General features: G+C 42.3%; 1 protein-coding gene across 1 annotated transcript in view; it reads right to left on the bottom strand.

Annotated features, from left to right (window-relative positions):
- csrnp1b (cysteine-serine-rich nuclear protein 1b) overlaps nucleotides 1-5,379 on the bottom strand; it is a 45,753-nt gene extending 40,374 nt beyond the window's left edge. The window contains exon 1 of the mRNA XM_058629333.1: nucleotides 5,262-5,379. Coding sequence (XP_058485316.1) covers nucleotides 5,262-5,303 — 42 coding nt within the window. The 5' untranslated portion in view covers nucleotides 5,304-5,379. The remainder of the gene's footprint in view (nucleotides 1-5,261) is intronic.
- Between the last annotated feature and the right edge of the window lie 8,411 nt (nucleotides 5,380-13,790).

Below are 13,790 nucleotides of genomic sequence, written 5' to 3'. Positions count from 1 at the left end.
TACCAAGAGTGAGTGCTTGTAGGTTAACTGTGGGTTTCCCAGTTGCTTCATTACCACCTGGCACTCTACATCACATAAACTGGCCCAGCTGCAGGGTGAGGTCCTTCAGCAGAAATCCCCTGTGAAGTGTAGCGCATGAATGTACTGCTAAATAAAACAAATAACATCCTACGACAAGGAGGCACTTTAATAAGACAAGATAGCTTTCTCACAGACCTGAGAGTTGAACAGTCAAACTTGTTATGTATATATAAAAAAAATTAATGTGGGGGCTTCATGCATCATTTATGACTGCAAAACAAGTTAGCAGAGTTTATTATTTAACAACAGAGGAGTCGTTTTTTCCAACCCTGCTGTTCCAACAACGAGTTCCAAACACATAAATCTGAGCTTTAATGGGCCACAACTAGCATTGTATGCTAGTAGCATGTGAATGCTAGCCTGTTCATTTGTTCTTAAAATTGTTTTTTAAAACACTATAAAATATTTGGCAGCTTTGTTTTAAAGGTTGTGTAAAGGTAGTTGTGAATTTCCCTGTCGTGTAACGTCGTGTGAAAGATGATGAGAAATTGTGTTAGCATTGTCTTTGGGAATATGCTAGCATGCTAACATTTAGCTTGAAGCAGAACTGGTCGTAGACTCTCTCTCTCTCTCGCTCTCGTTTGTCTCTTTTAAGTGAGCTTCAAAGCAGGAAACGATAGTTTAATGACAGCTGGTAGTTTCTGTTCAATCCAGCTGCTTACACGGGCTGAACAGTGGTTTGCATTTTCCTTATATTTTACTAATCTCACATGTATGTTCTCCACACTTCAAATAAAAAGCCAATTTCAGGCATTTTCCCATCAACTGCTTTGGAGCAAATAACCATAAGGGGTTGTGAGAACAGAAAAAGGAACAAAGACAAACTATCAAGAAGGAATCCAGAAATTGTTGTAGCCATTATTTTTTATGCCAGGCTCAGAAACAATTTGTTCTTTTTTTATTTTAGAAACAGCTTATTAAGACGATTTGTTTGTTACATACTTATCCAGAAAGTGTTTGGACCGAGCGTTAAACACATTAACTCAACTCACCTCACGCCAGTACAAACACTTTCCTTTTAGATTTTGCCATTTCCATCAATCATTTTCACCGCTATTACTCGCAATGTGCATGAAAACACTTTAATGGCCGCACAGCTGTTGTGCGATGGAGTACGAGCGGTTCAATACCAACACATACTGTGAAAACGGTTTGAACCACTGAACAGTTTGATTTGATTTTCACGTTTTAAAACATGAAATTGACTTCTTTTCCCAAGACAATTAATAATGACTGTATAACACTTGGGTGGTACACATGAAGCCTTCACTGGGGTTTCTAATTACACCTGCTTCACCTGGTATGACACGTCCCAGTCATGAGAAGTTCTTAGTTGTGTTGAGAACACAAAGTTCCCTGTTTTTCTCTCTTGGCTGAGGAGAGAGATCATCTTACAGCCTGGGAAGGCAGCACTGTCACTCAGCTTCTTTTTGGAAATCTTTTTCTTGTTACCCATCACCATCAGCCACATTGAATATCTTGACTCCTTTCCCACTGCAAAATTCTTGTGAGCTGTCCTAACAGTGAGCGAAAGCAGAAAATATTTCCTCCTTAATCTTAAGCCTGTTATTCTAAGGCTCTTTCCCCTGGCAGAAAAGACACAGTGGATGGCTTTCCCAGTGTTATCCCTTAAATCTTCCCCAAGTTATTGCTGGCATTAGTCTGGGTATTTCAGCTGTGATATCAAAGCAACACAATGGATGCATCAGAACACAATGTCCTATGAAAATGCATGAAGGGGGAAACCGTATCGCCTGTTACACACACAATTTATTCTCAGTAGAGGCAAACACGGGACAAGGTCTTAAAAATAAAAAGCCTGAATTACGTCATGTGGCTCTAACGCGCGATGAGCGTCAGGGTTTCTAACAACCAGACCTGTGTCTCCAACACAGTGCAGTGTGTGTCGATAGCAGATAATTGCACGGTTTACATCATACACACACACACCGATGCAAGTATGTCTGCTTCAGGAGGTGATTTTCTCAAAAGGAATGTATGATGTCAGTGTGTAAAACCATGGGCTGGAAAATACAAGACCAAGCCCTTAAAATTAGCGAGGAGTCAACAGCACGGCAAATGGGGAAGGCGGGGTTTCCTGATCAACCCTGCCTTATGTTTTTTCTTCTCTTTTTTTCCCCCCTTTTCCATTTCTGCTGATGCTGTGGAAACTTCAAAGAAGTCAGAAACCGAGGAGACGGGGGGGAGTCTGTTTTGTTTTCCCGCCGCCGACTACTAGGTAACTTGGCAAAGGACCAGGGGAAAACTAGGAGGAGGCGTCACCTCATCTACAACTCCTGTCGTGATCTTATCTCCCGACACCTGGTCAGCAGCAGAATGACTGCAGACAAATCACGATTTCAGATCAAATGTCCGACCAAGTGTTGCCACACAAACACCATTCGTCATGTGTCTGTAATGTATGCTCAAGTAAATTAGAACAATATGTGTTCTCTCTTTCTCTCTGAGAGCAACTCCCCCTTTCTTTGTCCCCCGCCAAAAAAAAAACCCCTTTCACAAAAGAACATTAAACTCATATGAATATTACACTGTGCATATTAAGGCAGCAGCCAATATCTTGGAAACAGTGATGTCATGAGTCCACACTCCCTCATTACTGATCCCCCCCCCCTTAAAACCTGACAAGCCACAAACCGAACGCAATAAATCAATATCGTGAGTGCATTATGAGCTAAATGTTACCCTTAAACGGTCAAATAAGGGCATTTTCACTGGAGCCACTGCAAAAGTAACCATCACATGTAACACCATATTTAGTATTGGAGAAGAACGTTGTCTTCAATAAGAATTTATCACATGAAGACATCCACATTGTGCTGTAGTAATGCGTTTCATCTCATTAAATTAATAAAAGAGGGAGCATGGATCGATGCGTGCAACAGCGTATCACATCCCATGGCCTTTAACCAGTGGAGATTTTGCCCCAAGATGTAATTCAGGGCTTTCTACCCCCATTATCCAAGTGTAAAATAAAGGAAAGAGACAAATAATTTGTTATCTTTCAATCAAATCTGCTTTTTTTTTTCCATGTATTACGTGACCTCCGTTTTACATGGTGCCTTGAATCGGACGGCGCATTGCTTACAATGACGGTAAAGACTCATCGATCTAATCCCCGTCGACAAATATGAGTCGCGAGTGTTAATTCAAGGACACCGCCGCATCATTACAGAGAAGAGGGATTTTTCTGTAGGTCTGTGTCGCACCTCAACACAGAGGGAAGGTAACTATTTATTATTAATATTTTTATATTAATATGACACAGAGAGCACTTTCAATTACAGAGGGGGAAATGGGAGCAGTCTTGGCTGCAACACTCACACTCACGCTGTGTGAAGCAGCCTTGCTCGAGCATGTTCTGCAGCAGTGAAAATGGTGAAATGGTGAAATGGTGAAATGGTGTGGCATTTGAGGCAAAGCATAATGGCTACCTTAACCATAGTGGCTGGTAATTATTAAAATGTTAGGGTGGTAATTTATTTAGGAGGGTGGCACATATCCGTCTGCAGCAGTACTGTGTATTTAACCGTGTTCCTTACGATGAAATTACTCCCCATTCATTACTCCTTTTCTCTCTCTCCCTCACACACACACAGACAGACACAGACCCTCCATTTCCTTTGATGCCTCTCTATTCACAGAGATCAGAAGGAGGAGACTCCTGCACATCCATACATTAGGAGGAAATAAGCTCCTGCACACCGTCTCCAGAGTGACTGCATTACCAGGTCAGTTATTTTAATGAACCCTTCAGCGCCGCCACCTCTCACCTGCTTTCAGTATTCCGCTCAATTGTAAGTCGTTACGATCAACATTTAGTTTTCAAAGATATGATCCTGCTGACTCTCAGTTCTGAGGAGGGTTTTTTTTTTGTGAGCAAAGTGATTATTGACTCTTCCGCCAGGCTATCTATATCAAACCCTCTTATCTTGTTCGTTGGTCACGACAGCTGATTGTCCCTGCAGAGGAGCAGCAGTTAAGGACCACAGGGAAGGCATGTGCATGTCATAAATGGTGAGTCAGCCGTTTGGAGCCAGGTGGATCTCTGTGCCTAAAGGACAACAGCCGGCCAGAGGTCACTGAAATGTTGACCTTAAATTACATAACAATTACAAAGTTTGCTTTCTGTGACGGGCCAGCAGGGTTTTTACTGCATATAAGTATATGTACACAACAGAGGTGGAAAGTAACAGATTGTGTTTACTCGCGTTACTGTAATTAAACAGGAGAATGATGAGAAAATGATGAGGACAGGTGAGTGATGACAGGTGAATGATGAGTACAGGTGAACGTTGAGGACAGGAGAAAGGTGAATTGGTGCTAATTAAGGTCCCTGAGTGAGTGGTAAAGTTAAAGCATTTGTGACCTTTGACCCATTTTGACTGATACATTATGTGTTTACATGTTTTATTTTGTCAGCACTTTAATTTGTAGAGTTAAACAAGCTACTTGTTTAAAATGTGTTCTTTCCCACCTCTAGTATACAAGTGTTGCCACAATGCCACCTGGAGATTTTCAGAAACTGAAACTAACCACAAGCTGTCCAAATATGACAGAGTTGACAGAAACTAAGCAAATGAATGTAAATTCACAACCAAAAAAAAAATATGCAAAAGCAAAATTAACAGCAGATTACACAAACAAGTGTGCTTTTAAAATGAATTGCACACGTGGCACATTCACAAATTGTACAACAGGCCTGAGCTGCAAAGAGCACAAAGAGGGAAACCTGAATGCAAAAAACAAGGACCAGGAAAATAAACAGAGCCAAAACAGCAGCCAAATCCAGGCTGTGATGATGAACTGCACCATCACTGGAGCCTATCTCACTCTGCCAAGCTGCAAAACAGGGGCCTCACACTCAAATGACCCGAGGGCCACCGAACATCTAGTCTGGTTCATTAAAAAAAAAAGCAATTTTCAAAAAGTGTTGTGTTTTGATATGGAACAATATACAGCTCAAAATAAAAATAAAAAATACTGTGCAACGTGACTCAGTAAATAACTGCAGCAATAACACATTAACTTGATTTTAAGTGGCAGGCCGCACGAAATTGACAAGGATTTGGAGACCCCTGCTCCAAAGGCAACCACACTGATATACAACAGATAACGGGGAGCTCGATGACAAACAGAAGAGCAAGAAAACGCCGACTTACCTTCCAGATACTAGACTGCACCCAGGAGAGGAGAAGCTCCATTCACGCTACAACAAGTGGACACCACGTTACCGATGCGCATTTTGCGCATACGAAAGGAGGAGATGACCAGGCAAGGTGTATTACCTGTGCGAGTGCGCGATGGATGGCGCAAACACATGGGCAGATCACGCCAAACAAACAACCACTCAGGCTGCGGCCATCACAGGTGAAAGGAAGTGGAAGGGGAGGAAGTGCGCAATGACCGCACCTGTACGTATAACTGCGCACACAAGCAGTGAGGTGCGCGAGGTTGAGCTGGCGCAGTGGCGCACCTCAGCAAGGAGAGAGAGGGGACCAGGGGGGTGACATCATTTCAAAATAAAAGTGTTTGTTTTGATATGAAACAATGTATTTCTCTAATAAAAACATCTATTCATTAAAAAATACAGAAATAAGTCATGATAAATTGATTTTTAATCCATCGTGGGCCGTGGATTTGAGGCCTCTGTCTTAAAGAGTTACTCTACACTTGTATATAAGGACATCTCATGTGGAACAAATGTGTGTTTTGTAAATAAAAAAGACAAAAATTGCGAGAAAAGTGGTGCAGCTGTGTGACATTCACCTCCACTGACCTCACTGTCCCTGCTCAGATTCATTGATAAGCGTGGAGAGAGAGTATCAGTGTCCGTTGCTCGCAGAGCCAGAGTGTCTCTCCTTTTCATATTGACTGCGGGACGTTTCCCAAGACAGAAATATTCTCGGGCAACGATTAGCCCAACTGCCCTATCAATAAAGGCCCCAATGCTTAAAAAGTATCCATTAAAGAGGCAACGGAGAACTTTCGTGTCCCTATAGCAGTTCCTGTTCGGTCTCTATTCGAAAGATGCTGCAGTGGCAAGACACCGGTATAAGGACCACTTCATTGGATCAAGGATAATTTATATTCCCTTCCCTACTGCCGAGTCGTACTGGGAGGTTTTTCTGGAGGTTTCTTCCATGCTAGAGTCAAATATTATCAATTATTTTACATTTTCCCACCTATTGCATCCCTTATAGGAGTTTATCGCAACACGCATTGGACAAATAACAAGTCAAGGACACATCCCAGACAGGTGGGTCTTCTGTCACGAGGATAAGGTCGTGTTAAGCCAAGTCAAAATCCCTGAGTGGGAAGAAAAAACCAAGAAGCTCCCTCATTCATTTCAATTAGCCCTCTGTATCGATGCAGCTGCGGTGCCAGTGCAGAGAGAGCTCTGCAAAAGAAAAAAAAAAAAGAAAACATAATGCAGTGTCATCCTGTAAGGTGCTGCGATGGCAATTCATCTCACAGATGCGACGGCGTGTGCCGTCCTGTCAGAAATAATGATGAATCGTCAGTCCTGAGTGGATGAAATATTCACGAATGAAAATAGGAACGTTTGTGGCGCTGAAACAGACTCATTCCACGTTTACATTTTTTTTTTTTGTAAAAAAACAGACACAAGCACAGTCACTTCCCTTCCCACAGCTGCAGCTCTGAGATTATGGCTGGGACTGCAGAGAGGGGGACGTCTGGCATCAATAGTCCTGATCTACGACCACCTCACTGGTCCTCACACGGCGGCGTCTGACGCTGGTGTGACATTCCACGTCGAGGTTACCGCAGGGTCTGGGCTTTCTCATTGATGTTTGGGGAACATTTTTAAAGAATTTTTATTGTGCTTTGTCGGCCTTCCCGCTCTCCACACACACAATAGGGAGGCATGGTAAGGAATGTGTGGATCATTAAAGGGTCAGTTCACCCATATCAAAGGAAAACATATTTCCCCAGTTACTCCGACAATAGCTCCAGGGAATTTTTACTTTTCGCTCAGGTTGAAAAATGTACAAAAGTCTAAAAAATGGTCATTTATGGTTTGTTTCCAGTCCATAACAGTCTATTAATTAATATTATTGATTTTTTTTTTAAATAATCCCCCAAGTGCTTTGTGAATAACACAAAGGCCAGGATGTTTTCATAAGACAATAAAGACAAATATAGCCTTTTTAAACAGCTGACATAGGGCAATTGGCAGTGGGTCACACCCTGGACACATTGCCAGTCCATCACAGGGACACATATAGAGACAAACAACCATCCACTCTCACACTCGTGGTCAATTTAGAGTGTCCAATTTGCCTAATCCCCAAATCTGCATGTCTTTGGACTGTGGGAGGAAACCGAAGAACCTGGAGGAAATGCGTACACACACACACAGGGTGAACATGCAACTCCATGTAGAAAGACTCTTGTATTTGGACCTTTCTGGTTGTTCTATAGTTCTCATTTTCTTACCAGATCAGATGTACTTGTTTGTCTGCTCTGCAAATATTTGTGTGCTCAGCTTTGCGTCTTATGCCCCTCAAGGAAAGCAAAAAAAAAACAAAAAAAAACACCAGACACCAGATTTTTTTTGTGTCTGATATCAGATGGGACCAATTTGAAATTTTTCCTTAGAAGACAGACACTCAATGGCATGCCCTCCCCTTTGTCTTTCCGTCTCCGCCGGGCTTTTTGGCGCCGATTGCGAGGCGCGAGGGCAGGAGGAGCCCCACTTGGCGCTGGGGAAGGATGATTCCCAAGCAGCCTGTCGACATCACTCCCTAATGCTCTTTCGCCTGCCCCACTGACTGAGTTTTTAATAAATGATGAGATGTGGTATAAATAAACCACAAGGCAGCGCAACCGCCAAAAGGCAGAGAGAGGGAGAGATACCAAGGTAACACACAAGAGGTGATAAATAAGTCAACAAAGACTCATTTGCACAACTTGGTTTCTATCGGTGTCATTGTGGCACTACGTTGTATTGGACTGAGAGGCTGTGAGAGTGCTGCTGGAGCGAGTTGTGCAACACTTATACATGATTCCTAAATATCATAATATAAAATGTATCATGTCATTTCCTAAATTTGTGATATATTTATATCAATGAATTTAGAATGTACGGAAGAGTATTTGGGCCACATGTAAAAAAAATAAAATAAAACAGTATGAATTCTGAGATTAAAGTCAGAATTCTGAGCTCATGCTGAGTTTAATCTCAGAATTCATGCTTGGGTTTTTTTTTTTTACATGTGGCCCTAATACTCTTCCGTACATTCCAAATTCTGAGATTAAAGTCAGAATTATTTATTTATGTGTTTATTTTGGTCATGTCAGTTAGATCACTCATCATCACACATCATCTTAGTGTAGTTCACACAATACACATAACCGAAAGGGAAAGCGGGAGAAGCAAAAGTTTATCTAGTCCCGCCCCCATTACCCACAGAATACATATTTTCATCGTACAATACATCATTTTTATTTTTCTTATGACATTTTGACAAAAACAGCATCAGGTAGCAGTCAGAATTATGAGTTCATGCTGACTATAATCTCAGAATTCATGCTTGGGTTTTTTATTTTTTTTACATGTGGCCCTAATACTCTTCCGTACCTTCCAAATTCTGAGATTAAAGTCTGAATTATGGGTTCATGCTGGCTTTAATCTCAGAATTCAGGCTGTTTTTTTTTTTTACATGTGACGCTAATACTCTTCCATACTTTCCGAATTCTGAGATTAAAGTCTGAGAAAAGTGCTGTTTTATTTTTTCTTTCTTTCAATTTTAATTCTCTTCTGTCAGAAAGCATACGCCTTAAAGTCTTATTATATGTATTAACTAAATAAAATAAAAAGCATCATTATCAATCTACTGTACAATCTACTGCACTGTTGCTTTTATGTTATCATGTTAATGCAACAAGTAAAACAACTCAAAATAACCACATTTTTTTACACCTCGTCAGCACAGACAAGAGCCTGGTTTCATGAGCATTGATTGGTCATGGATTAATAATCCATAAATCAGGATGTGGAGAGTTCATAACAACAGGGTGGGCTTCTTTCTCTTACACCAACCTTTGGGAGAAAACAACTGCATTTTGCAAGAGAACATCAGACCCTCTCCAACTCTGTCACTGCCACTTTTGCTCCACTTATGGTCTGCAGATAAAGACAAACCTTGTCCTAGATTCTGCTGGAACTCAAGCCAGCACAAAGTGAACTTTAAAACTAGGTGAATTTATGTTACTTTTCATTCTTTTCCCCGGCCTCCACTGGAACACAGCTAAACGCACGCGTTAAGTGGTGTACAGCTGTCGAACGCTTAAAGCCGTGTCAAGAATTGTGTAAAGACAAAATAGACTGGCGTGTGTGGCATCAGGAAACCCTATCAACATTTCATGGTGAGTGTGAGAGCAAACAGCATCCAGCAGACACAGAGACAAAGACACTTTATAAATATCACAAAACACATCCAAGGAAAAAAAGAAAGAAGAAAGAATACATTCAGATCATTGGTAATTTTCATCTTTATAACGTAGACAAAGCCACAGGCAGAGACGGAGTGAAACAGGGTGAGGAAAAGGCTGAAAGGTTGCAAATGACGTGCCGTATCAGGATCTAGCAGCAGTCAGCGGAGCTGGAATGATGAAAAGAAGAATGAAAGGCAGGGGTGAGACTCTGAAATGCAGTAGGGGTGGGGGGGGCTGTTTAAAATGTCCTCCATTTCATCAAAGTGATTATTGGTGGTACTTAACAGCTTTCGTATTAAAATGATTAAGAACCCTTTGAAAGTCGGCCGTCGGTGGGAGGCCGCGTGGTAAAAGAAGAGGGAGGTTTCAGTAAAGTTCCAGGAGAGAGGAGCAGCTCTTGTTCTTCTTCTGGAGCTTCTTCTGTTGTTGTCCAGGTAGCTTCTGATCTCATGATGCAGTGAAGACAACAATAAAGCAACGTTATTAGCATAATTAGCTCAACCCACGCACCGGGATCGTACTATGTGGCCACTGTACGTGTGCAGAAACATACAATGGTGTGCAAGCTCGTGTTTCTGAAGCACAATTACATTACGTAATTCATGGGTCTCAAGCTCAAATGACTTGGGGTGTGTGTGGGGGGGGCAATGAACATCTAGTCAGGTCAGTAGGGGGCCGGACAATTGAAAAAGGGCAAAAACAAAAAGGTCATACGCCAACATTTCCATACAGGTTGGTGATATAATCTTAAAATTCTAAATAGAAGTGCTTGTTTTGATAAGGAACAGCATGTAATTCACAATAAAAACATACAGCAATAACATGTTGACTTGATTTTAAGTGGCTGGCCGCATGAAATTGACTGCGGGGTCAAAAATGGCCCACGGGCCGCGGGTTTGAGCCCCCTGACTTAACTGCATCCCGACAGATGTACACGTCAGTGTTTTTTTTTTACCTCTCGTGTTAACACCCTGGGGCGTGAATTGAAGGTGATAATAACCATCACAACACAACGTATCAAGTTCACACTGTATATTTAGAAACCTGATGAGTTAAATACTGAATTCTTTCCCCTGCATCACAACATCCTCTCCATGTAAAACACACAAGAAAAATTTTTACACTTTCACTTTAAAATACGAGAACATTTTAAAGAACGCTCCCATTCAAACACCCAGCGATTCAAAGGACATGAGAAAAGTTGCTATGCAGTATGGAGGGCTCGTAAAACTGCAGCATGTTCCCGTGGTTTCTGTTTCTCTCTGTTTGTGCCCGGTTGATATCACTCTCGGCCATTCGCTTTATGGCAGTTAAGTTAGCAACAGATTCACAACACTAATCCTGTTATCAAAAGAATTGTAAAAGCTCGTCCTTTCAACAGATGGCCGGCACAAAGCAAACAGGTGAGCACTGTCTGTTCCGGGCCACTTTCTTGTCGTTCTCAGGAAACCTGCTCTGCATCTGACCTGAAATGCCCATCGAAACAAAGAGACGAGGAGACATTACTCATTTCTGCGTCACTGTCGGACCTTTGAGGACAAACTGTGCACATCAGCACACGCAGCAGTCGGCTGCATTATGAATTGTTAGACTCACTTGGCAGTAAATGCAACAGAGGAGCAAATATTGATCGATTGATTAGCGTCTGAATGTGACTTTGCTCGGCTGAATGTTAATGGCAGTGAACAGATGCCTGGAGAGGCGCTGGCTACAAACAACAACAACAACAACAACAACAACAACAACCGCTGTCCAGTTTGTCTGGATTAAAGGACTGTGTCACAAAATCACTGACCTGCGTGAGCAGCAGAGAGGTCGTCACCTATGGAGCAGCTAGTGTGGTTTTTCAACTTGAAGTTGCAACTGGACAACAGGTTCTTTTATTTTTTTTGGGGGGGTAAATCTTGTGAAAAGATCAGACTGTTTCCCAGAAATGTTGTTAAAAGATCGTGCCGTCATAAGGCCCCCGTATTCGTCTGCACACAGCGCGTGTGGCCCCAATGCATAGACGTGCAGCCCAGATTTTGCATGTGCAAGCTGAACTTCCGCCCCACCACTAGGTGGAGTATTAAGCCCCGCTCACCAAGCAGGAAAAAACAAACAAAAACAAGGAAAGTCATCCGAACCTCGACCTGACGACCCTCGAACCTCGACTCCCCTGCCCGACACAGCCACTCGAACCAGACGTGTCCGAGGGAGCTGTAGCATCGTTCTCTACTTCTTTGGAAGGAATGCGTCCAATTCCCTGCGTCCAGACTTGTACCGCCACCCGATGGTGACGTGGGGTACTACAGTAACCTGACACGCGAGTATAACAGTGTTACACAGAACTTGACACCAGGTATAGTCGTTGGTTTTGATTGTGGTCAAATTTCCCTTCAATAACATGAAGCCAACTGACAGCTCTGAATTTGAATCCAGTGCTATTCATTCATATCAAGCACTGGACACAGTAGCTGTCGTTGGTTAAAGGTGTTTCGTTTTCTATATTTCTAACTACGGAACTGTCATTTCTCCTTTGTTTATCTCATACAAACAAGGTTTTTTGTTTCAGTTCAGTTTTTCCTTTTTAAAATGCAAAGATGATTTATTTACCTAAATGTGTTTCACCTTTTTCAAGTGGCATCAACAGCAACGTGGAAAAAATGCTGCATGCTCTAATTTTTAATGGAGAAAAGCACTTTTCATTATGACGTGTGTGTGTGTGTGTGTGTGTGTGTGTGTTTGTATTTAACACCTCTTTTGGACTTTTTTTTTCTGGCATAAACACTGACCTTGTCAGGACCAGTAGTCCTTATGGCGACCAAAAACCTGGTCCCAATGAGGCAGAACCTCATTTCTGAGTAGCAGGTTAAGTGTGGGGCTCAGATTTAAATTGTGCTTAGGTTAATTAGGGTTAGGAATGAACTGGTTAGGGATAGTGCTTTATCCAATGTATCCAAGTGAATGGGTTAGGGTTAATGCAGTGTTCTCAGAAGGATATATAAAATTCTGTGTGTGTGTGTGTGTAAGGAACTGTGTCGTAAAAGGTCATTGGCACCACTTCATTACATTTTAATGGAAACCTGTGCCCACTGGTTACAGCTGTTACAAAGTTCAGGCAGGTGGAAGCTTTCCTTGATTTCCCAATTAATAATTCATCTCATACAACCCTCCTTAAAAACATTTTTTATGCAGCAGCTCAGAACCGTAATTAAAGGGACAATACTTAGCGATAATGTTATTATTACAAGTGTCCGCCTGAGAGCCCAAAAAAAACTTTGGCAGCCACACAAGTACAAATAACTGGGAGATTTGATGTTGCTAACAAGGAGGCTACACATTTGCCACCCAGTCGCCAGATCACAGGAAGTCGGACTGTGGCTGCAGCAGCTCGAGGGGCGATACGCCGCGTATCATAAAGCTCTGGGAACCAGACGCACGCACACACACACACACAGACACACACACTCCCAGGGGAGACAAACACAGTCAATCACTCCTAGCAACTAGGGCATCTTATCCTCGGCTCACCCCTGTTTGGTTGGACGCTGGCTCATCTGGCTGAGCATCACAAAAGAGAATGTATAGGGAGGGGTGTTGTCCTCACATCACACTAACCCGGAGGTAACGCCAGGACACAGAGAATATTATTCTCTCCACCTTTAGCGCGGCTCAGAGCTGCTCAGTCGCTGTTGTCACGGTCATCCTTCACAGAGTCCTTCAGTCTGGTCATTTGGAGACTATAAATTATTTATCTTTCGTCTGTGCTAATAGCTCTGCTTTACCAGATAGGGGCTGTTTTCTTATGGCACAAAAAACTTGATCCTTAATTTAACTCCATAACCCTTTTTCATTATAGTGTGATCTATGCGGTGCTGCTCCCCAGGCTCATCAATTAATCAGATGTTAGCGACAGAATGTAAAGACAGAAATTAATTATTATTTTTTTTTGCCACTTCCAGAAATCAGTTCATTCTCAGTGTTCAGAAACAAGGGGGGCAAAAAAAAAAAAAAAATTAATCTCTTAACATCTCATCTTTGCTACTTTTTCCACAGAGAGGAGCAGCATTGTCTGGAGACGGTGCAGAGATCTTCTTCTAAGGCTTATTAATTCACTGCTCTCATCTCCCCGAGCTGGCTATCATTACAGCCCTATATATAGAGTCGCGCGGGGAATAGTGAGGGATGCACACGCGCATTAACATTAATGACTTTAGGCTCTGCTCGAGAGCCGCGTGTGCTGACAG

This window comes from Solea solea, chromosome 1 (genome assembly GCF_958295425.1).
Source record: "Solea solea chromosome 1, fSolSol10.1, whole genome shotgun sequence".
Lineage (NCBI taxonomy): Eukaryota > Metazoa > Chordata > Actinopteri > Pleuronectiformes > Soleidae > Solea > Solea solea.
Note: the sequence above shows the minus strand (reverse complement) of the source record. Positions and strands in the feature narration are given on the sequence as shown.